The sequence below is a fragment of the Oncorhynchus mykiss genome, chromosome 19 (assembly GCF_057628025.1).
Source record: "Oncorhynchus mykiss isolate SJ-2025 chromosome 19, ASM5762802v1, whole genome shotgun sequence".
Taxonomy (NCBI): domain Eukaryota; kingdom Metazoa; phylum Chordata; class Actinopteri; order Salmoniformes; family Salmonidae; genus Oncorhynchus; species Oncorhynchus mykiss.
The window spans coordinates 22775001-22799398 of record NC_143040.1 but is presented as its reverse complement, the minus strand read 5'-3'; the positions used below and the strand labels follow the sequence as shown (position 1 = coordinate 22799398).

At 44.0% G+C, this 24398-nt stretch overlaps 1 protein-coding gene across 11 annotated transcripts in view; it reads right to left on the bottom strand.

Annotated features, from left to right (window-relative positions):
- The window catches only part of LOC110498654 (teneurin-3), a 439962-nt gene that overhangs the window by 322195 nt on the left and 93369 nt on the right, over positions 1–24398 (bottom strand). For all 11 annotated transcript variants that reach the window (XM_090210457.1, XM_090210459.1, XM_090210460.1 and 8 more), the window contains one exon: positions 3698–4104. In XM_090210457.1, the coding sequence (XP_090066583.1) occupies positions 3698–3965 (268 nt within the window). In that variant the 5' untranslated portion in view covers positions 3966–4104. The remainder of the gene's footprint in view (positions 1–3697; positions 4105–24398) is intronic.

Sequence of the window (24398 nt, the reverse complement as noted above, 5' to 3'; positions counted from 1 at the left end):
ACATTTGGATTTCGACTGCATTCCATTCAGTGGGTTTAGCTGCCGTGGTGATAGGAACGGGCTGGCTAAAAACATGCCTGAACATGTATAAACATATATATTGATTTTTTTTACTTATAAATGCTGTGAAATGTTTGTAAAAAAATATTATTAAAATACTATTCAGTGATTATCGTATCTCATTTAGTGACCGTATTTAGTGATCATTTTTGCTTCAGTAATAAGTTATTATATTACTTTTGAATCCTTAGATTAGTATACATTCACTCTGATAACGTGTTCTTCCAGCTTAGCTGATTTGTGGTGAATAACTTAAATACAAGACTAGCTAATATTCACTCTTTTTTGGGATAATGGGAAAGTGTTTCACGCCTCACTACCTTTGCAGTTCTGAAAATGACTGTAATATAAACGTAATACAAGTATCTCAATGAGAGGCAACTGCTTTATATTCCACAGGCCTGGGTAAAATGACCATATCAGTGACAACAACTACATATATGGCTTCTTTCGTTTTAAAATATTGAAATATTTAATGGTCGAAGATTCAGATAAATACATGCTTTATCTCATTTAGGGTAGAGTATTATTTAACTACATTTAGATTCAAATAAGAAAATGTTGTTCTCAAGCTACATATAAGTCATCCTCATTGTGAATTGGTTCTGATTGCATGCCATGCCCCACGTGGTAGTAGAATCCAGAAGTTTCACAGCACGATCAAATCATTGGTTGATCAAAAAAATATGAAAAATCTTCCACATTCCCTCCGAGATCATTTACATTATAAGAAGGATAAAATATTGACTGTGAAATCTGTGGATAAAATACTGTCTGGAGCAATCTTTGATCTAGGAATAAGAGTGACTACAAAGGCGTGTTAATTACAGACATAACTAAGATAGTCACTGCAGTTCAATTAAAATTATATACATTTTAAATGAGCACCAATTAGTGTGGCAATGAAAATGTACATGATAAGATAATTCAAGTAATGGCGTTTTTTTTCTCTCTCCACTATTTATGAATTGTTAATTGGAGTGGAGGAACAATCAATGAACTAGTAATGAACTTCCAAGTACTTTTGTTATGTTTCTGGAAAATATGGCTGGACCTGGTAAAACGCTTTGCCTCCATCTTTCCACAAACCAGTTCATGTCACGAGTTCAAAACAGTTTCAGAGATATGCGCTCGCTGTGCGTTATAAAATCTAATAATGACAAAAATCACTGTTTTTTATTTTTAGCTCTGATGGTCAACAAGTCTAATTATTCCAGTTTTAGTCCATCAAGTTTCACAAATGAATACTGTCCCGTTATTATTTCTGAAGTGACCAAACCATTTAAGGTCAATGTCAAACCCATAGAATTTGAATGAATAGAATGGGCATCCCCATTCAGGGCAAATAGGTTCCAAACCCGTTCTACCTCTTCTATTTCTATGGTGTTACCACATTAACATACAGTATAAACAAATAGTACTAGCTATATTAGCATAGCATAATGTCACCATAAGCTCCTATGAGGGCAGGTACTAAGTGAGTTACTGGGCAAGGAGACAGAAAGAGGTGCTTAGCCAAGAGGTGTGTGTATAACATAAAGTGCTTAAGTCTGTCCAGCGAACGCTGTGGCCCAAAAAGTCCAGTGACCGAGTGGCCCACTTAGGGGACTAGCTCTGCCAGCGAGAGGCAGAGAGGGTGTCTCGATAATAACTTGGGGGGTGTTTATATTTGTTCTGTTACACACAAGTGAGTCACCATTGTACAGCGCCCCTGGAGCAATTAAACTTGCTCAAGGTCACTGACAATTTTCTATTTTTTTACCTTGTCAGCACCCTTCGGTTACTGGCCCAACGCGCTAACTTCGAGGCTACCTGCCACCCCCATCTGTCTCGTGTCTGTTAATATGGGGAGGATGCCATACATAGCCCCAACCTACCCAGACTGTTACCCCTTTCCTTACCCCAATACCCCCATCTACCTGTCAACACATTACCCCTGGAGCTCCTTATCAGCTAGACAAGCCCCAGTGTTCATGATCAACACTAACCATGCAGCTATTATATACCATTTAGCAGACCCCTTTTATCCCAAGCCACTTATAGTTTATGCTTGCACACATACATCTTTACACATGGGTGGTCTCGGCAATGGAACCCACTATCCTGGTATTGTAAATGCTACGCTCTACCAGCTGAGCTACAGAGGACCAGCACCTAGTGAGATACCAACCAGAGAGGTAATGAGAGTTCTTCTTTTTGGATTGAAACTGTAGCTACAACATGGTTTCTTCATGACATAAGTGCACTGTAAATGTAATTACACCGCGTCCCTTATCCACAGAAACAGATTCCTCATAGGGCAGGGTCGCGTCCTTGAACGCACTTTAAATCTGAAGTAGTCGGCCCTTATCCCTTATCTAAGGTAAACATTTGAGCTGTGGCCCAGCTCGGTGGCATAAGTCAACATGGAGGGGGCCCACCTGAGGTAATCGTATGTAAACAGAGACTTCACCTCTTAGGGGCCAACCTAAGGAAGAGTTCATGCAGGTACAGCTGACCGTAACTACAGAGTAAAACCTACAGACAGCTTGGAATGGAATGGCAAAGGCACTGGTGCTCAATTGAATTTTCCAGTCCTGGTGATCATATTTACATTTTCCAGTCCTGGTGATCATATTTACATTTTCCAGTCCTGGTGATCATATTTACATTTTCCAGTCCTGGTGATCATATTTACATTTTCCAGTCCTGGTGATCATATTTATATTTTATAGTCCTGGTGATCATATTTACATTTTCCAGTCCTGGTGATCATATTTACATTTTCCAGTCCTGGTGATCATATTTACATTTTCCAGTCCTGGTGATCATATTTATATTTTATAGTCCTGGTGATCATATTTACATTTTCCAGTCCTGGTGATCATATTTACATTTTCCAGTCCTGGTGATCATATTTATATTTTACAGTCTTGGTGATCATATTTACATTTTCCAGTCCTGGTGATCATATTTATATTTTATAGTCCTGGTGATCATATTTACATTTTCCAGTCCTGGTGATCATATTTATATTTTACAGTCTTGGTGATCATATTTACATTTCCAGTCCTGGTGATCATATTTACATTTTCCAGTCCTGGTGATCATATTTACATTTCCAGTCCTGGTGATCATATTTATATTTTATAGTCCTGGTGATCATATTTACATTTTCCAGTCCTGGTGATCATATTTACATTTTCCAGTCCTGGTGATCATATTTATATTTTACAGTCTTGGTGATCATATTTACATTTTCCAGTCCTGGTGATCATATTTATATTTTATAGTCCTGGTGATCATATTTACATTTTCCAGTCCTGGTGATCATATTTATATTTTACAGTCTTGGTGATCATATTTACATTTCCAGTCCTGGTGATCATATTTAAATTTTCCAGTCCTGGTGATCATATTTACATTTCCAGTCCTGGTGATCATATTTTAGAGCCAATAGTCAAGGTGGTATAAGAGGTTCCGGTACTCAAGCAGTAGAAAAAAATGGAGGTGCCGGATGATTCTCTGTACCGGTAAGTACCAGGCCCACCTCAAGCACTGCCTACATGGTCAGCCGCAGGGCAGCGCACTTAGAGCATGCTAGGTGCCTTGCTCAAAGGCACAACAGCAGCGGATATCTAACTAGGCTAAATAGTACCTTGTCGGGTGTACTCGTCCTGTTCACGGTGCACCATCTCCTTCACTCTGCTGCTGTACAATAGTCTGGAAGAGTCCTGGTGGTCGAAGGCCTTGAGCGTCTCGCTGGAGCTGTACGACTTCTGGGTGGGTACCCTCGGTCCCGGGCCACCGCCGCCGCCGCCGCTGCCGCACTCCTCGCTGTCGCCGGACGAGCCCGTGTAGCGCCGCTCCTTGTCGCGCCTGCTCTTGGTCAGCGAGCAGTAGGGCCTGCGTTCCTTCACGTCCATACTGCCAGCATGCTTCGCCGACCCCGGCGGATAGACACAAACACGGCACGGACCGGGACGCTGGAGGAGTAGGAGGATGAGGAGGGGGGAGGTGGAGGAGGGAGGGTCCGCCCAACCCGCTCCGCTTAGGCTCGGCTACCTGGAGAGAGGGAGGACAGGGAAAGAGAGAGAGAGAGGGAAGACAGGGAAAGAGAGAGAGAGAGGGAGGGGAAGAAAATCAAAGGAAAAGCGTGAGACACAGCGGTCAGATAGCGCTAAGCTGTGTACTTAATCTTCCCGGGATCCTTAAATCCTCCCCACCTTCTGGAGTGTTCAGCAGTGTGTGTGTGTGTGTGTGTGTGTGTGTGTGCGCACACTTGCTTGTGTGAGTGTGTGTCTTGGCAGGGCCTGAGTGCATCGGAGTGAGGAGAGGCAGGCAGGAAACAGCCTTTGGGAACTGAAGTCGGGAGGGCAGGGGTGAGAGGGGAGTGGGAGTGGGAGAGGGAGAAAAAAGCCAGAGGTAAGGCGGGGAGAGGAGGGGGGGGGGACTTAATTGATTACGCCCGTCCCCCTGATCTGGTATGTGTCTAGAGTTGCTGATAAGTACGACACATCCATTAGATAAAAAGACCTGACTGAAAGCAAAGAATAACGTGTGTGTGCGTGTACATGTGTACATGTGTGTGTATCAAGGAGGAAGGAAGAAGAGGAGGAAAACATTTTAATAAGCCCTGCTGCCATCGAGAATTAATCAAATCTACAGACAACATCCTGAGAACAAAAAATAAAACGACATACTTCTAATGGAAGACAGAGGAGCAATAAACGTGTGTGTGTGTGTGTGTGTGTGTCAGAGTAATAAGCATTGCATGGAGTCCACCTGGGGGTATGTTTATTAGCCAAAAAAACTTTCTCTGCTTCTAATTTTTTAATTTGGGAATCCTGGCTGGCCCTTTTCTGGAGGTCTCCCAGAGATTGTGCATGGCTGCTCTTTCTCAAACATGTATTTGTTTCAGACTTCATTCGTCGTTTTTTTGAAGTTATCAAAATATTTCTTGATAAGGTTTTCCTGCCTAAGTTTTCTAAACTCGTCCCAGATGATAGCAAAGCGAGGGAGGCACTTGGGAGGCTTAGAAGGTAGATTCTTCCTAATGAAATGGGGAGAGATGCTCCTACGGCCCTATAAAATCTGCGATGCGGAGAACACAGACGGAATCATGGAATCCAGACATTAAAACGGATTTCATCAATATTCCAAAAATGTATTCAACTTAGTAGGGAATCAACTAAATGAACTGAACATGTATTAATTTGCCCAAGTTTAACATAAGACATGAACAGAATGCATCAGGGATTTGTATTTCCTGTGACTTTCTGAAGGGGCAGGGAGAATTCCCCATGTCTGCATGGCAGTCTGTTTTTTACACCAAAAATGTCAATTTAAATAGTGGTATCCTGATCTGGTTTAAGCATTGTTGTGGACTTACAACATCCAATTTAGTTGTTTTTCTATTTTTTTTAAATGTGATTTTCAGAGCAAAAATAATTTTTTAAAAACAGGAGAAAACAGAAACCTGGAAAAACAAAATGGAGAAAACGGAATTTGGGGAAAAGGGAATCAGGGCAAAACATAAAACGGATTAGATAGGGCTTCTGTTCAGAAGAGGAGGGTAAATCAGCCTTTCTCTGCCTTCTCTCTCTCCTCACTATCAGGAGGAATTGAACAAATGACAATGAGAGAACAGGCGTTATTTAAAGGGTAACTTTAAGGTATGCCAGGCTGCCGCTCCTGGTTGAAAAGGTTGACAGCATCATTTGCATGTTTTCCCCACACAAGGGTGTGTGTTATCAGGTCTTCCTAAGCATGGCAGTGGATAGACAGAGTATCCCACACACCAAACACAAAGATACACAATGACGACTAAATTCTCATCTGCCCAGACCTAAATGCTCACACCCCCATCCCTAGTGCATGCCTTATTGTCGGTGTTACATTGTATACATTTGTTTCTCTCATTTGCCCATGCTATTTCAATATTTGATATTCCATTGGATTAATGATGCGGATTGATTGATTCCCACGTTTTTCGTGGTCATCTTAAATAGACAAATACGTCTACAGAGGTGGCATATGAGCATCAGCAGCCCCAACAACGCCCCATCACTCATGAATATTAATACTGATTCAGTATGCGGAGAGGGAGAGCGAGAGAAAGAGAGGGAGAGACAGAGAGAAAGACAGCTCCTCACTCTGCGGGCTTATAGTTTATGAGGCAGATAGGAGGGCAGAGTGACAACTGAGTGAGTGAATGAGTAACGGAGGAAGGGAGGGAGAGGAGGAGAGGTGACTGAGCTGTGAGAAGTGCTTATGGGGGAATGAGACTTAGTGTGTGAATCAGATCAGCAGCACTGTGGTGATCTGTCAGGATCAGCCAGTAAGACGGCAGGTAGCCTAGTGGTTAGAGTGTTGGGCCAGTAACCGAAAGCTTGCTAGATGGAGTCCCTGAGCTAAATAATATAAATATACATAAATCATTTCAATTCACACACATTTGTTGTCTCATAACTATTCCCCAGGTCATTGCTGGAAATGAGAACGTGTTCTCAGTCAACTCACCTGGTAAAATAACGGTAATATATATATATATATATATATATATATATATATATATATATATATATATATATATATATATATATATATATATATATATATATAATTTTTGCACACGGTCATTAGAAAAAGTTTATCAAACAAAGATTATTTTATTGGATAATATCATTTTCTTTAATGTTTACAATAATTTTCAGTTTGACTTAATACTAATGTGCTGGATTTTATACAGAGAAAACATTATTAACGTCTCCTCTGAACATTATACATATTTAAATTGTCAAAACATTACACTAAAACGGATTTAATCACTGAAAACAATTATTCATTCAAAACCAAAATGGGTGAATGTGACCAATTTCCCCCCCCCCCCCCTCCGGTGACACAAAGAGAGTGACAACGTTTATCTGATTTGTCTGAGTCTAAATGAAATTAGGTCTGGCTGATCAAGTGCATTATTGGTCATTAAATTCCTAATTAAAAAGTGCTTTGGTTCAATGACTAGAGCCAGAGTTTTAGACGGGAAAAGAACGCCGTGGCTGGAACACTATTATGGTAATGTCTTCGCATAATAACATTAGCCAAGATGATCTCATTTGTGCTTCAGTCAGAAACACAGACAGGAGAGAGTGCTGTAGCTACACAGTTATACTTCAACAACATTTCAAGGGAAAATGTTTCAATAATTGATAGCTATGCATTGACATATCCGGGCTCCCGAGCGGTCTACGGCACCGCATCTCAGTGCTAGAGGCGTCACTACAGCCACCCTGGTTCGAATCCAGGCTGTAGCACAACCGGCCGTGATTGGGAGTCCCATAAGAGCGGCGCACAATTGGCCCAGCATCGTCCGGGTTTGGCCGGTGTAGGCCGTCATTGTAAATGAGAATTTGTTCTTAACTGACTTGCCTAGTTAAAAAAAAGAGTAAAAATAAACACAAATATGCATTGACATACTGTGTGCTTAGCAACAGAGTTGAAATAGTTTGTTCTTAAAATGAAATGCTGCTGGTTCATATAAACGTCATCCTTTGATTTGTCTTCTTATCCTTCGTCTCTTTTTATGGAAACTTACAGTCGGATTTTGATCACAGACAATAAAGGAAGTAGAGATGCTGTCAGTTGTCCTACCTGATGGAAAACACCCAAACTAAAACAAATACCCAAAATTAAACAATGACTAAAACCTTTCATTGTATTTGTGTGTGTTCTTAACTGACGCCAATGAACGCTGCAACAAATCTAATTAAATCCAAGTCATTCAACTGTCATTACAAAATACTAAGTAAACATACACTAAACCCGTGGGCCAACTGAAGTGAAGGGCTTTTAAACAGGTGAGAGAGAGAGAGAGCTGTAGAGCTACTGTGGTTTTACAGTGGAACAGCAGAGCAGGAAAATCCACTCCTGTGACAGACAGGACTGTTTTGCATGTAAGTACATTACCTACGCCAACACACACACACACAGTCACACAGACACACAGTCACACACACACACACACACACACACACACACACACACACACACACACACACACACACACACACACACACACACACACACCAGCTGCTGCTGCTGCTGCTGATGTAAGCTCATTCCTGTTTTATTAGTTCCCTTCTCCATGATCTTTCAATCTTCACTATGATAAAAAGATGCAATCATGATACCTGTGAACACACACACACACATACCCACACACTAACTCGGTCATATTCTCTCGAGCCAGTCAAACACCTCATCAGCAATGAACTGTGATGCTGACTGTCAGAGTGTGTTTGTGAGTCAATCTGTGTGTGTGTGTGCATTATGCGTGAGTGTGAAGTCATGTGGTGAACTGAGATGACGTCTGAGTTGACAGAGAGGATTACTCGTTTTACCTGAGGCTCTAACGCACACACACACACACGCACGCATGCACGCACACCCAGGGGTTATTGGCAGGTTGTGTGTGTGTGTCTAGATGAATGTGTGTGTTCTCCCCAGGGCTCTTTACGGGGTGACCTCAGAGAGGTGCCTGAGAAAGCCTGCTGCTTCACCTCAGGGACACTCTGCCCCCTGCTCCACAGGACACACACAACCCTGCTGCCCTCCTGTCTACAAACCACCGCCTCCGTCAGCTCCCACAGGGGTGCTGGGTTCCGCCAGCCACCTCAGGCAGTGTTTGTCCCCTCTTTCTAGGAAAGGCCATCCGGTACCACAGAGGTCTGAGCAACACACTCTGCTCATGTATGTCACATGTTATTCAGTACGAACACATAGATCAATGACTCGCAGCATGAGAGAGGGAAGGAGGATAGGAGTGGAAGAGGAGAGAGAGAGAACACAAATAAAGAGAAAGAGGAGGGTGGGGTAGGGAGTGCAAGCAGTGAAGCAAGAGGGACAGAAACAAGGGAAGAGAGAGCCAGAGAGAGAGCGAGAGACAGAGACAGAGAGAGAGAGAGAGAGAGACATAGACAGAGGCAGAGACAGAGAGAGAGAGAGAGAGAGAGAGAGAGAGACAGAGAGAGCCAGAGAGAGAGAGAGAGAGAGAGAGAGAGAGAGAGAGAGAGAGAGAGATAGAGAGAGAGAGATAAAGGCCAGGGCCCTGTATTTTATGTACTAAGAGAACAATAGGAATTCCTCCATTTACTACCACTGCCACCATTCACTCCTTAAAAAAACACTCCCTACACACTTCTCCCATGCAACAGCTTGGAAGCATCAGGCGCTGCTATTCCACTATCCCACTGTTTTTAATGTGGCTCTTTCTTCTCTTAAATAAACACGGGATCGCTCAGTGGAATGATACAGAGCCAAGGCACAAGGCATCCTTCCCGTAATGTGAAGCAGACATGGGGCGGCTGCAATTTCTTACAGGGCTGTATTCATATAGGGAGTAGGAGTGCTGGTCTAGGATCAGGTCCTCCCTATTCTTGTAATCGTAATCATTATGTTCTAAAAGACACCACTGATTCTAGATCAGCACTACTACACTGAGACATTTTAAGAATACTGGCGCAGGCATCTTTGCCATAATGTGAAGCAGACAGAGCCGGTCGGGGTGGCTGATCTGCATCTATTTTAATGGGTTGTTCAGCTTTGGTTCAGCTCTATCTGGATCTGGTTCTCCTCACTATGCTGCCTTGCTCAGTACTGAAACCCTCCCTGTCTGGCTCAGAACTGAAACCCTCCCTGCCTGGCTCAGTACTGAAACCCTCCCTGTCTGGCTCAGTACTGAAACCGTCCCTGCCTGGCTCAGTACTGAAACCCTCCCTGTCGGGCTCAATACTGAAACCCTCCCTGTCGGGCTCAATACTGAAACCCTCCCTGTCTGGCTCAGTACTGAAACCCTCCCTGCCTGGCTCAGTACTGAAACCCTCCCTGTCGGGCCCAGAACTGAAACCCTCCCTGTCTGGCTCAATACTGAAACCCTCCCTGTCTGGCTCAGTACTGAAACCCTCCCTGTCTGGCTCAGTACTGAAACCCTCCCTGTCGGGCTCAATACTGAAACCCTCCCTGTCTGGCTCAGTACTGAAACCCTCCCTGTCGGGCTCAATACTGAAACCCTCCCTGTCTGGCTCAGTACTGAAACCCTCCCTGTCTGGCTCAATACTGAAACCCTCCCTGTCTGGCTCAGAACTGAAACCCTCCCTGTCTGGCTCAATACTGAAACCCTCCCTGTCGGGCTCAATACTGAAACCCTCCCTGTCTGGCTCAGTACTCAAACCCTCCCTGCCTGGCTCAGTACTGAAACCCTCCCTGTCGGGCTCAATACTGAAACACTCCCTGTCAGGCTCAGTACTGAAACCCTCCCTGTCTGGCTCAGTACTGAAACCCTCCCTGTCAGGCTCAGTACTGAAACCCTCCCTGTTGGGCTCAGTACTGAAACCCTGCCTGAAACCCTGGCTGCCTGGCTTAAAGTAGACATACTATACATGCAGGCATGCATGCACACACACACGCACACACACACACACACACACACACACACACACACACACACACAGACACACACAGACACACACAGACACACACAGACACACACACAGGCACAGACACAGGCACAGACACACACATGGGAAACATTGTATAACAACCTAACAATCGTTGCTGGAACTCAAAGAAAGCAGATTAAAGAGGAAGGAGACAGAGGAGGTTGAAACAACTTTGTTTATCCCACAAATGTTATCATAAAACAGGGCGGTTTTCTTTTTAATCTCATGGCAGCAGGCAGATTATGGGAGTCATCAAGATGCGGAACGAGGGAGTGGTGGATAAGGAGAGAGAGAGAGAGAGAAAAAGGGAGAGAGAGCAAAAAGAGAGAATGAGAGAGGAGGAAAACGGGAAAGAGACAGAGGAGAGCCTGACCCATTTATATTGTGAGAGGATGTTTCTGTGTGTTCCAGGTTGCCTTGGGGTTACCTCTCTCCCTCTCTCTTTCCCTCCCTCTCTGTCTCTCTCTCTCCCTCTCCTTCCTCTCTCCCTCCCTCCCTCCCTCCCCACTCCTCCCTCCCTCCCCACTCCTCCCTCTCCCTCCCTCTCTCCCTCCCTCCCCACTCCTCCCTCTCTCTCCCTCCCTCCCTCTCCCCCTCTCTCTCTCTCTCTCCCTCCTCCTCCACACTCCTCCCTCTCTCTCTCTCTCTCTCTCTCTCTCCCTCGCCCTCCCCACTCCTCCTCCTCTCTCTCCCTCCCTCCCCACTCCTCCCTCTCTCCCCCTCCCCACTCCTCCCTCTCTCCCCCTCCCTCCCCACTCCTCCCTCTCTCCCCCTCCCTCCCCACTCCTCCCTCTCTCCCCCTCTCTCTCCCTCTCCCTCCCTCCCCACTCCTCCCTCTCTCTCCCTCCCCACTCCTCCCTCTCTCTCTCCCCCTCTCCCTCCCTCTCTCTCTCTCCCTCCCTCCCCACTCCTCCAACTCTCTCGCCCTCTCCCCTCCCCACTCCCTCTCGCCCTCTCCCCCCCCCCCTCTCTCTCTCTCTCTCTCTCTCTCTCTCCCCACTCCTCCCTCTCTCTCCCCTCTCTCTCCCTCCCTTCTCTCTCCCTCCCTCTCTCCCCACTCCTCCCTCTCTCCCTCTCTCTCTCTCTCTCCCTCCCTCCACTCCTCCCTCTCTCTCCCCCCTCTCTCTCTTTCTCCCTCCCTCCCTCCCTCCCTCCCTCCCCTCTCCCTCCCCACTCCTCCCTCTCTACTCCTCTCTCTCTCTCTCCGTCTCTCTCCCTCCCTCCCCACTCCTCCCTCTCTCTCCCTCCCTCTCTCTCTCTCCTCTCCCTCCCTCTCTCCCCACTCCTCCCTCTCTCTCCCCTCTCTCCCTCCCTGTCTCCCACTCCTCCCTCTCTCTCTCCCTCCCCTCTCTCTCCCTCCCTCTCTCCCCACTCCTCCCTCTCTCTCCCCCTCGCTCTCTCCCCCCCTCGCTCTCCTTCTCTCCCTCTCTCCCCCACTCCCTCCCCCTCTCTCTCCCTCTCTCTCCCCCTCTCTCTCCCTCCCTCCCCACTCCTCCCTCTCTCTTTCCTGTAAGATAATCAGAGGATGTATGATGAGCAGAGTGATGATGTTGATGTTTATGATGGTGATGTGGCTGATGCTTTTTTACTAGCGTTACATCATTACCACTTTCCATGGTATTCCTCACAGACACGAACACAGATGCTGTAGTGACAGTACTATCTCAGCCAGACAGCCTCGGCTCTAGTCTGCTTTCTCTCTTCTCTCTCTCAGCTTCTGTGTGGCAGCCTCACATAACAAGAGGCATGGCCACCGAACAAGGGAACAGAAGTGAAGAGAACGGAAAAAGAGAGCAGGAACAGGAGGCAGCACGGGGAGAGAGAGAGAGAGAGAGAGAAAGAAAGAGGGTGAGAGAGAGAGAGAGAGAGGGGGAGAAAACGAGAGATGGAGAGAGGGAAGAGAGAGAGAGAGGGGGAGAGAGAGAAAGAGAGAGACAGACAAAGGGAGAGGGGGAGAGAGAGAGAAGAAATAGTGAAAGATATTTCTTCTATGAGAGCAGGAGGCAGCGTTGAGAGAGGGATTGAGAAAAAGGGAACAGTTTTAACTGAAGTCAGAGTGGTAGTGGATGACGTTAGCAGCCAGCCGGTGAGAGAGTCTAAGCAGAGAGACTTATGGTTTGGGGTCTTTACAGAAGAAACGTAGCATTGCAGATGTTGTTTTTTTAGTACACTGTGGAACATGGTGTGAAATTGGAACTCCTGGGCTGAGTTACAGTCACAGCAGAGCTCTGCAACCAGACGGGGGGGACATAATCAGCTGGAACAGAAAACGTTCAATGGAAGGAAGTCGCCACATATGAAAAACAAGAGAGAAATAAAAGGCACCGTATAGGTTATCAAGTCAGGCTGAGAGAGAGGTACCGCTCAGGACTAGTATCAGAAGGTATCTGGACAGTGACATGAGAAGCTAGTAATGACCCGAGTGTCACTCTGGACACGGTGACGGCAATTCACAGTCTGGATGGAAGGATGTGATAATTGAGGTAAGATCTCTGTCTCTCTCTCTCTGTCTCCCTCTCCCTCTCTCTCTCTCATGGAGATCTGTCTCTTCCTGGGCCAGATATGTAACACAGGAATGAGGGAGTGTCTGCCAACACAAAGAAGATCATAGCTCGCTGTAAATCATGTCAAAGTGCTTCCTACTGGAAATGTTTACTTACAGGCTGACTACAACCGCTCGCGTCACGTGCGCGAGCGTTGCAAAATGAATGTAGAAATCTATATTAGTCAATTATTGCAAAAATGCTAAAATAGAAGTCATTCCTATTTGTGACGCAGATCGCGCTGCAAGTCCTGCCTCTCCCATCTCCTCATTGGTTTATAGAAGCAGGTACCAACGTGCCATCTCCTCATTGGTTTATAGAAGCAGGTACCAACGTGCCATCTCCTCATTGGTTTATAGAAGCAGGTACCCACATGCCATCTCCTCATTGGTTATACCCACGTGGGTGACTGAAAGACGAATGAGGTCAGTGGCGGTAATGCACCTAATTTATGAAAGTTGCCAATTGCAATATAAAGTCAAGAGAAGAAAAAGCCTGGAAGGATGAGATGACTAGAAACGATTCGGTTGACCGTTTTATGTGTGGATTAATTGGCGGAGTAGAGGACCTTGTGCATTTAAAGTAAAATAACAACTCGATGTTTATATCCCAGGACAAATTTGCTAGCAACAGCAAACTAGCTAAATAGGTTCCGAGTTTGTTTTGATATTTTAACCTGAGTGTCGTGATCGAGTTTGGTGTGGGGGGACAAAATAAATTTATGCACGATTGCGCACGCAGCCGGTTTGGGTTCCGTGTTAGCCTCTCCCCCTCTACCTTTACCTCCAGTCATCCCCCTCTCTTTCTCTGTCATGTGTTTTCACACACACACACAAACACACACACACACACACACACACACACACACAAGTCATCAGACTGGGGGAGTGGTGTCTTGTGTTTGAGAGCCAGGGCCTGTTCTACATATGTGTGACCCTGCTCTGTGTCACTATCCCAGGGCTAAAGACCCCCACCACGCTCCCCTACTCTCCTCTCCCCCTCATCTCCCCTCTTCCCCACCCAGACAACCCACAAGCCTCTGGGTTTCCCTGCGAGGGCGTCCTGTGCTCAGTACTCTCGGGAACGGAGCAGTGTGTCTGGGCTAGAAACCTGAGCCAGAGTGGGGCAGAGGAGCTAATAAATTGGCCCCTGTCCCTCCTAATTCGTGCCGGGTGTCCCGGTCTGGGTGAGGGCTGGGAATAGTCCAGTTGTTTCCAGATGGCGTGGGGGAAGAGGAGAGAGGGGGGTGAAGGATGGGTTGAGTGTGTGTGTACATGACAGTGTGAGTGAGTGTGTGTGTGTGTGTGTGTGTGTGTGTGTGTGTGTACATGACAGCGAGTGTGTGTGTACATGACAGTGTGAGTATGTGTGTGTGTGTGTGTGTTTTCGTGACTGTGTTTTATTTTTATTTTATTTTAATTTCACCTTTATTTAACCCGGTAGGCTAGTTGTGTGTGTGTGTGACCCAAAAGGAACCAGTCAGTCCGATAGAGGGGAAGGGTTAGGTAGTCTAATTCAGGCCAGTCCTAATTCTCCTTCTACTCCAGCTCTGATCCATCACCCCTCTCCGAAGCCAAACACACAGCACTTCCTCCTAACCCAATCACAGGCCTCACAGGGCCTGACCCGACCACTCATTCCCCTTACTTATCAACACATGTACACACCCTGCCGCCCCCAGTTAATGAATGTGGACACACACCCAGGTTGCAGTTGTAAATGAGAACTTGTTCTCAACTAGTCTACCTGGTTAAATAAAGGTGAAATTAAAATTAAATTAAAATAAAACAAAGTCACGAAAACACATGTAAACACCCCCCCCCCTAAAGTAAACACCCACATAGGAACATTCTGACAAACAGAACAGAGGCATGCAAACAAACTCAACCACTTGTAAGGACACACAACAAAAACTACATTCCTCTACAAAAAGAACATATCAACTAAACTCCCACATAGAAGCACAGAAGACCGGTTCTCCCTCCAATGGTTCTAAACAAAGTGTCAGAGCAACATGACCTCTTCAACTCATTGAAGTACACTTTAACCAGTCCTACTAAGTTACCCTGACACTTCCTACCTCCATAGTCCTCATAAACCACCGCCTGGAACCCCTCTGTACTACATAACCTGGTGTCTGAGAGTGAGAGTGAGAGTGAGAGTGAGAGTGAGAGAGAGAGAGAGAGAGAGAGAGAGAGAGAGAGAGAGAGAGAGAGAGAGAGAGAGAGAGAGAGAGAGAGAGAGAGAGAGAGAGAGAGAGAGATGAGGAGGCCCACTTTCGCTCTTCTCATTACGCCTTCCTCCTCTTAAACACGCGCAGGCACTCCTCAGCTCATCACATCTAAACAATCATTATTTCCGCTCTCTGAATCTCTCTCCATCTCTCTCTGTCCATCTCTCTTCCACCAGGCCAGTAAGGAGGTAAAGACCCGCTAGCCCGTTCTCAGAGGGCCCTGTCATTATGCTCTGGCACGGACTCGGGTTTTCTCCCCGTCAGACTATCTGGTAAACCAAGCACACTCATTATGCCTTCACCCCTCAGACAGAGCGACGGAGAGACAGAGAAAGAGGTGGACAGAGAGAGATCATTTGGATAGTGTTTTCACCACAGCAGGCCGGCACGAAGAGAGACGGCGAGAAAAAAAGAGAGCGAGGAAGATGGAGAAAGTGGAGACCGATGAACGGCCTCTCTCACACAGGGGACACACAGGGACTGAATCCTACTGAACAGTGGCTGATCTCAGATCAGCACTCATCTCTTTTGTCCTTAGTCAGGATCATTCATATCCTGCTAACTCATAAACGGTGTTGTAGGCGAGTAATCCTTTCTCTCAATCAGACTCTCTCTCTCTGCTCATCTCTCAATCTCATCTTCCTCTCCCCCTTTCATTGTTTGATTCTCTCCATCTTCTGCTCTCCAGTAGTATAACGCTAACCCGCCTCCTACCTGCCCTCCCCTTATCCCTACAATCCAATGAGGACACAATTACAAGTCCGCCCCTACCAATTCACCCCCGAGAGAAGAGAGGAATTAAAGAACAGAACACAACGCCGCAGCTTTGTCAGATAGGCACGGAACAGAACAGAAGGAAGGAAGGGAAAGAGAGAGAGAGAGAGAGAGAGATGGAGAGAAATAGGAATCTCACACAAACACGAAGCAGGGCAAGCCCAAAGAATGACATAACAAGTGAACTACTGGCTGAAGTAAATACCAGAAGGGAGGGATAATCAAATATTACAGTTCAGATACAGTACAAAGAGGAATTTATCAGAAAATGTAGGTGATCCATTTATCTTTATTATTTGTAGTCCCTAAACATTTAATCTGCCTCTTTATCATGGACTACAAACATGTCATGTCGTTTCGGAGAGCTCTGCACGTCCTCCCATGTCTCTGGAGCTCACTACGGTGTAATAATGCATTATAACATTCTAACGCTGCCCAACATAGCTGTTCGTAAACCTCTACAGCCACATTCGTTAAGCGTCATGTCTTTCCCAGTCTCTGTGTGTGTGTGTGTGTGGGGGGGGGGGGGGGGGGGGGGGCTGGACTGATCTAGAACTCACCCAGGTGTGATGTCAGAGCTGTAATCATTAGATTATCAAGCGCTGAGATGAATTGGCCTCCGGCTGGCTCGCCGTTCCGCATCCTTATGCATTTGGACCGGAGGGTGGCCGGTACGACGTCACAAAGGAACCATTGATTAAGTCCCCTGTCTTTTTCCCTATTTTCTTCCCCCTCTATGTTCTCCCACGTAATAACAGGTAGCAGCATTCAGGCAGACAGGGGTAGAGAGGAGGAGGGCGGAGACAATGGGCCACTTGTACAGGGGAGGGTGAGAGGGCTGAGGTGGGGAGAGGGGGGAGAGGGGGGGGTGAGGTGACTCCTTATTCAGTGGACCCAGCTGCAGAGGGGCACCCTCAGGTTATGTCTCAAATGGTACCCTATTCCCTACATAGTGCACTACTTTTGACCAGAGCCCTACAGGAATTGGCAGCCAATTGGGATGTGGTCTCAGAATGTCCAACAGACTGGGTCCGCGGGGAGTAAAGGAGAGAGGGAGCGATGGAGGGAGGGAGCGAGGGAGGGAGGGAGGGAAGGAAGGAAAGACTGAGTATTCAGTTCCATCAACTAACCTAATCATTTGGGCAATGTTTGAACAAGCACAGTGACAGAGGATATGGGGTGAAATATATCTACACCCAGCGTCTAGGTGCTGTGTCTGGAGTATTAAGGAGGAGGTGACGAGGCCGTGAGGAGGAAGTACATACGCTCCGAAAAATAGGGCAGAGTCATAGAGTTACATGAACAAAAAGCCCTCTTTCGTCTCAAAGACATTTTGTTTCATTTTAATTTCATCCATTTCTCTCTGTTTATCCATTACAATTATTTTTTGAATTAAGTTTAGAAGAAGATTTTTGGGGCAGAACGTCTCGTGTTGAGGTAATCCCAGAAGAGTGTCGTTGTGTTGACACAGTATCTTTGACCTAATGTCAGTGACGCCAACATTCCTACAGTATCAGTCACTGTGCAGATTGATATCAGAGAGTCATGGGAGCTAACCCTCTTGAGAGTTGCAGGAGCAGGATGTAGGGAGTGTGTGTGTGTGTGTGTGTATGTATACAGCCTGGTTAATCACAGAGTGTCTGTGAGGTGTGCCATTACAGCCACTACTTTTACCTCTGAGAGATTCTAGCCCTGCTGTCCAGTCCCCCCTCTCTATGACTGACAGATGAGGTCAGAAAGGTGAGTCCCCCTTCTCTATGACTGACAGATGAGGTCAGAAAGGTGAGTCCAGTCCCCCGTCACTATGACTGACAGATGAGATCAGTAATGTGAGTCCAGTCCCCCCTCTCTATGACTGACAGATGAGGTCAGAATGGTGAGTCCAGTCCCCCCTCTCTATGACTGACAGATGAGGTCAGAAAGGTGAGTCCAGTCCCCCCTCTCTATGACTGGCAGATGAGGTCAGAATGGTGAGTCCAGTCCCCCCTCTCTATGACTGACAGATGAGGTCAGTAATGTGAGTCCAGTCCCCCCTCTCTATGACTGACAGATGAGGTCAGAAAGGTGAGTCCAGTCCCCCCTCTCTATGACTGACAGATGAGGTCAGAAAGGTGAGTCCAGTCCCCCCTCTCTATGACTGACAGATGAGGTCAGTAATGTGAGTCCAGTCCCCCCTCTCTATGACTTACAGATGAGGTCAGAAAGGTGAGTCCAGTCCCCCCTCTCTATGACTGACAGATGAGGTCAGAAAGGTGAGTCCAGTCCCCCCTCTCTATGACTGACAGATGAGGTCAGAAAGGTGAGTCCAGTCCCCCCTCTCTATGACTGACAGATGAGGTCAGAAAGGTGAGTCCAGGCCTCCCAACACGGGGGCGGGATTTCCCCTCGGGGCTCGAGGGGCCTGTTTAGACCTAAGCACCTGATTGGTTAATTGAGCTGGCTATTTGGAGAGTGTCACCTAATCCGGTGACTGAGACGTCTTCCACCCCGCTGACTGATGGCTGTTGATAAAATCTATTCTAAAGCCATTTACTTCTTCCTCTGCTCTGACAAAAGAGGGCTCTGATTTCAGAGTGGTGGTAAAATACAATCCCCCTAAAGCCTGACCTACATGACAAGAAGGGCGGTTATAGGTTCACTTGGCCTCTGTCCCAAATGGCACCCTATTCAGTGCACTGCTTTTGATCAGGGACCATAGCGCTCTGGTCAAAAGTAGTGCAGTATGCAGGGAATAGGGTGCCATCTGAGACGCAGCCTGGGACAACTAGGCCGACTGCAACACTAGACGTGCCGCTTTGCTTTCACAGGCAGACTAGAAACACCTCCATATGTCAAACACACAGAGCCAGTCTGGACTCAAACATGAGTTAACCCTTCCATCCACCTCCAGGTGTTGGCCATCAGCTGTGGTTTCGATTTGGGACAACAGTCCTCGTGGGTGGAGAGAAGGGCACAGGATCTACAGTAAAGTAAGGAATCTGTACGTAAGGATGAAATGAACAGCTACGGTTGACATCTTTATCGAGTAAGTGGTACTTGACAATGTTTCAGTTAATTGGGGGATTTCTCCGACACACGCACACACACACACACACACACACACACACACACACACACACACACACACCTGAACCAGAGTCAATCAGAGCCCGTGGCTATATTAAAATAACAGCAAAGCAGGTCTGTGGACACCCAGACGGACTGAGTGCCAGTTTGTGTGTTGAAAGCCTTTACTTATTGCGATGAGCCTGAGCGTCAGGGTGGGCCGGGTCTCAAGCTGCTGATGTGCTATTATCATTTAATACTCTAAATGACTGGGTGGACAAACAACTGTCTCTTCTATGTGTCTTTCTCTGTCATGTAAAGACACCAGTCATTAGAAGACGATTCAGAACGTCAGGGTCATAATCACATGAATAACTCAGGTTCTGACAACCTGCTATTTTCATAGACAAGAGTCTGTTTATTTTCCTGTGAACGTTCGATCAGATTTTTCTACTCTGAACAATGTTGCTGCTATGCCCGATCCTACAGCCACACTGACAATCGTGGCGGCATCTATTTTGACATTTTACATATATTTTACTAGGAAATAATTATGGAATCAAATAGCTATGAAATTGAAACTAATGAATAATAAACTTGGGGTTATATACACTACCCTTCAAAAGTTTAGGGTTATATACACTACCCTTCAAAAGTTTAGGGTTATATACACTACCCTTCAAAAGTTTAGGGTTATATACACTACCCTTCAAAAGTTTAGGGTTATATACACTACCCTTCAAAAGTTTAGGGTTATATACACTACCCTTCAAAAGTTTAGGGTTATATACACTACCCTTCAAAAGTTTAGGGTTATATACACTACCCTTCAAAAGTTTAGGGTTATATACACTACCCTTCAAAAGTTTAGGGTTATTTATATACACTACCCTTCAAAAGTTTAGGGTTATATACACTACCCTTCAAAAGTTTAGGGTTATTTATATACACTACCCTTCAAAAGTTTAGGGTTATATACACTACCCTTCAAAGGTTTAGGGTTATATACACTACCCTTCAAAAGTTTAGGGTTATATACACTACCCTTCAAAAGTTTAGGCTTATATACACTACCCTTCAAAAGTTTAGGCTTATATACACTACCCTTCAAAAGTTTAGGGTTATATACACTACCCTTCAAAAGTTTAGGCTTATATACACTACCCTTCAAAAGTTTAGGGTTATTTATATACACTACCCTTCAAAAGTTTAGGGTTATATACACTACCCTTCAAAAGTTTAGGGTTATATACACTACCCTTCAAAAGTTTAGGGTTATTTATATACACTACCCTTCAAAAGTTTAGGGTTATTTATATACACTACCCTTCAAAAGTTTAGGCTTATATACACTACCCTTCAAAAGTTTAGGGTTATATACACACACTACCCTTCAAAGGTTTAGGGTTATTTATATACACTACCCTTCAAAAGTTTAGGGTTATTTATATACACTACCCTTCAAAAGTTTAGGGTTATATACACTACCCTTCAAAAGTTTAGGGTTATATACACTACCCTTCAAAAGTTTAGGGTTATATACACTACCCTTCAAAAGTTTAGGGTTATATACACTACCCTTCAAAAGTTTAGGGTTATATACACTACCCTTCAAAAGTTTAGGGTTATATACACTACCCTTCAAAAGTTTGGGGTTATATACACTACCCTTCAAAAGTTTGGGGTTATATACACTGCCCTTCAAAAGTTTAGGGTTATATACACTACCCTTCAAAAGTTTAGGGTTATATACACTACCCTTCAAAAGTTTAGGGTTATTTATATACACTACCCTTCAAAAGTTTAGGGTTATTTATATACACTACCCTTCAAAAGTTTAGGGTTATTTATATACACTACCCTTCAAAAGTTTAGGGTTATATACACTACCCTTCAAAAGTTTAGGGTTATATACACTACCCTTCAAAAGTTTAGGCTTATATACACTACCCTTCAAAGGTTTAGGGTTATATACACTGCCCTTCAAAAGTTTAGGGTTATATACACTACCCTTCAAAAGTTTGGGGTTATATACACTACCCTTCAAAAGTTTGGGGTTATATACACTGCCCTTCAAAAGTTTAGGGTTATTTATATACACTACCCTTCAAAAGTTTAGGGTTATTTATATACACTACCCTTCAAAAGTTTAGGGTTATTTATATACACTACCCTTCAAAAGTTTAGGGTTATTTATATACACTACCCTTCAAAAGTTTAGGGTTATATACACTACCCTTCAAAGGTTTAGGGTTATATACACTACCCTTCAAAAGTTTAGGGTTATTTATATACACTACCCTTCAAAAGTTTAGGGTTATATACACTACCCTTCAAAAGTTTAGGGTTATATACACTACCCTTCAAAAGTTTAGGGTTATTTATATACACTACCCTTCAAAAGTTTAGGGTTATATACACTACCCTTCAAAGGTTTAGGGTTATATACACTACCCTTCAAAAGTTTAGGGTTATATACACTACCATTCAAAAGTTTAGGGTTATATACACTACCCTTCAAAAGTTTAGGGTTATATACACTACCCTTCAAAAGTTTAGGGTTATATACACTACCCTTCAAAAGTTTAGGGTTATATACACTACCCTTCAAAAGTTTAGGGTTATATACACTACCCTTCAAAAGTTTAGGCTTATATACACTACCCTTCAAAAGTTTAGGGTTATATACACTACCCTTCAAAAGTTTAGGGTTATATACACTACCCTTCAAAAGTTTAGGGTTATATACACTACCCTTCAAAAGTTTAGGCTTATATACACTACCCTTCAAAAGTTTAGGGTTATTTATATACACTACCCTTCAAAAGTTTAGGGTTATTTATATACACTACCCTTCAAAAGTTTAGGGTTATTTATATACACTACCCTTCAAAAGTTTAGGGTTATATACACTACCCTTCAAAAGTTTAGGGTTATTTATATACACTACCCTTCAAAAGTTTAGGCTTATATACACTACCCTTCAAAGGTTTAGGGTTATATACACTACCCTTCAAAAGTTTAGGGTTATATACACTACCCTTCAAAAGTTTAGGGTTATTTATATACACTACCCTTCAAAGGTTTAGGGTTATTTATATACACTACCCTTCAAAAGTTTAGGGTTATATACACTACCCTTCAAAAGTTTAGGGTTATTTATATACACTACCCTTCAAAAGTTTAGGGTTATTTATATACACTACCCTTCAAAGGTTTAGGGTTATTTATATACACTACCCTTCAAAAGTTTAGGGTTATATACACTACCCTTCAAAAGTTTAGGGTTATATACACTACCCTTCAAAAGTTTAGGGTTATTTATATACACTACCCTTCAAAAGTTTAGGGTTATATACACTACCCTTCAAAAGTTTAGGGTTATTTATATACACTACCCTTCAAAAGTTTAGGGTTATATACACTACCCTTCAAAAGTTTAGGCTTATATACACTACCCTTCAAAAGTTTAGGGTTATATACACTACCCTTCAAAGGTTTAGGGTTATATACACACACTACCCTTCAAAGGTTTAGGGTTATTTATATACACTACCCTTCAAAAGTTTAGGGTTATATACACTACCCTTCAAAGGTTTAGGGTTATATACACTACCCTTCAAAAGTTTAGGGTTATATACACTACCCTTCAAAAGTTTAGGGTTATATACACTACCCTTCAAAAGTTTAGGGTTATATACACTACCCTTCAAAAGTTTAGGGTTATATACACTACCCTTCAAAGGTTTAGGGTTATATACACTACCCTTCAAAAGTTTAGGGTTATATACACTACCCTTCAAAAGTTTAGGCTTATATACACTACCCTTCAAAAGTTTAGGGTTATATACACTACCCTTCAAAAGTTTAGGGTTATTTATATACACTACCCTTCAAAAGTTTAGGGTTATTTATATACACTACCCTTCAAAAGTTTAGGGTTATATACACTACCCTTCAAAAGTTTAGGGTTATATACACTACCCTTCAAAGGTTTAGGGTTATTTATATACACTACCCTTCAAAAGTTTAGGGTTATATACACTACCCTTCAAAAGTTTAGGGTTATTTATATACACTACCCTTCAAAAGTTTAGGGTTATATACACTACCCTTCAAAGGTTTAGGGTTATATACACTACCCTTCAAAAGTTTAGGGTTATATACACTACCCTTCAAAAGTTTAGGGTTATATACACTACCCTTCAAAAGTTTAGGGTTATATACACTACCCTTCAAAAGTTTAGAAATATCCTTGTTTTTTAAAGGAAAAAACATTTTTTGTCCATTAAAATAACATTGTTTTTGAATCAGAAATACAGTGTAGACATTGTTAATGTTGTAAATGACTATTGTAGCTGTAGCTTTTTAACAATAGTCATTGATGTTATTTTAAGGGACAAAAAACGTTTATTTCAAAAACAAGGACATTTCTAAGGGACCCCAAACTTTTGAACGGTAGTGTATATATTTTTTAGGTTGAGATAAAACTCCCCAATAATTGCTGTGTACATCTGCGCCTAAATAATGAATACGTTTGAAACTCAGAGATTCTGTTTCATCAATAAGAACTATGTTCAAACAATTATCAGAAACTATACCGTGTGTGGAAATACGGGCAATTGGAGTTTCCTGGACAAATCCCAATAGATCCATGAAAAAGACAGCTCCATCTACAGCAGATAGAACAACACGGTCTGAGACAGAGAGGTCTATTATTTACATAGTAACAGGTGAACCAACAGAGGCAGACGGCACCATTCATTCTCCATTGCCTCTGTTTGGGAGGCTGCATCGCTCTCTCTCTGCTCGAAGGAAGAGCCTATTGAATGGAAAGGTGTTGGCTGGGGGTGTTAAACGCATGGGTTGACGCGCTGCTTGACTGGTTGACTGGGAACTCCCCGTCCATGGCTAGACGTGAACCCAGCAGGTCTTAACTGCCTTAGCCGCCACCACACAGATTAGCATGGTGTCCATTTCAGGACATCCTCTTAAAAAAATTTTTTTTTTTTTTTTTTAATTGTGTGTGGAAAATGCTGGTGTCAGATTGATTTATAAAAGTACATAAACTGTTTGAAATACGTATGGTGTAGATTTCTGGAAAATGATGTGTCAGATTAAAAACTGTGTCCATTTCAGGGCATCTTCACACAGCAGCTGTAGTTGTGTCTTTATTTCCATGTCAATACTTGTATCATATCTGAGCGTCTAAGGAAAACATTTACTGTAATCTGACATCTTAAAAAAGATCATGCAAATGTCTCAGCC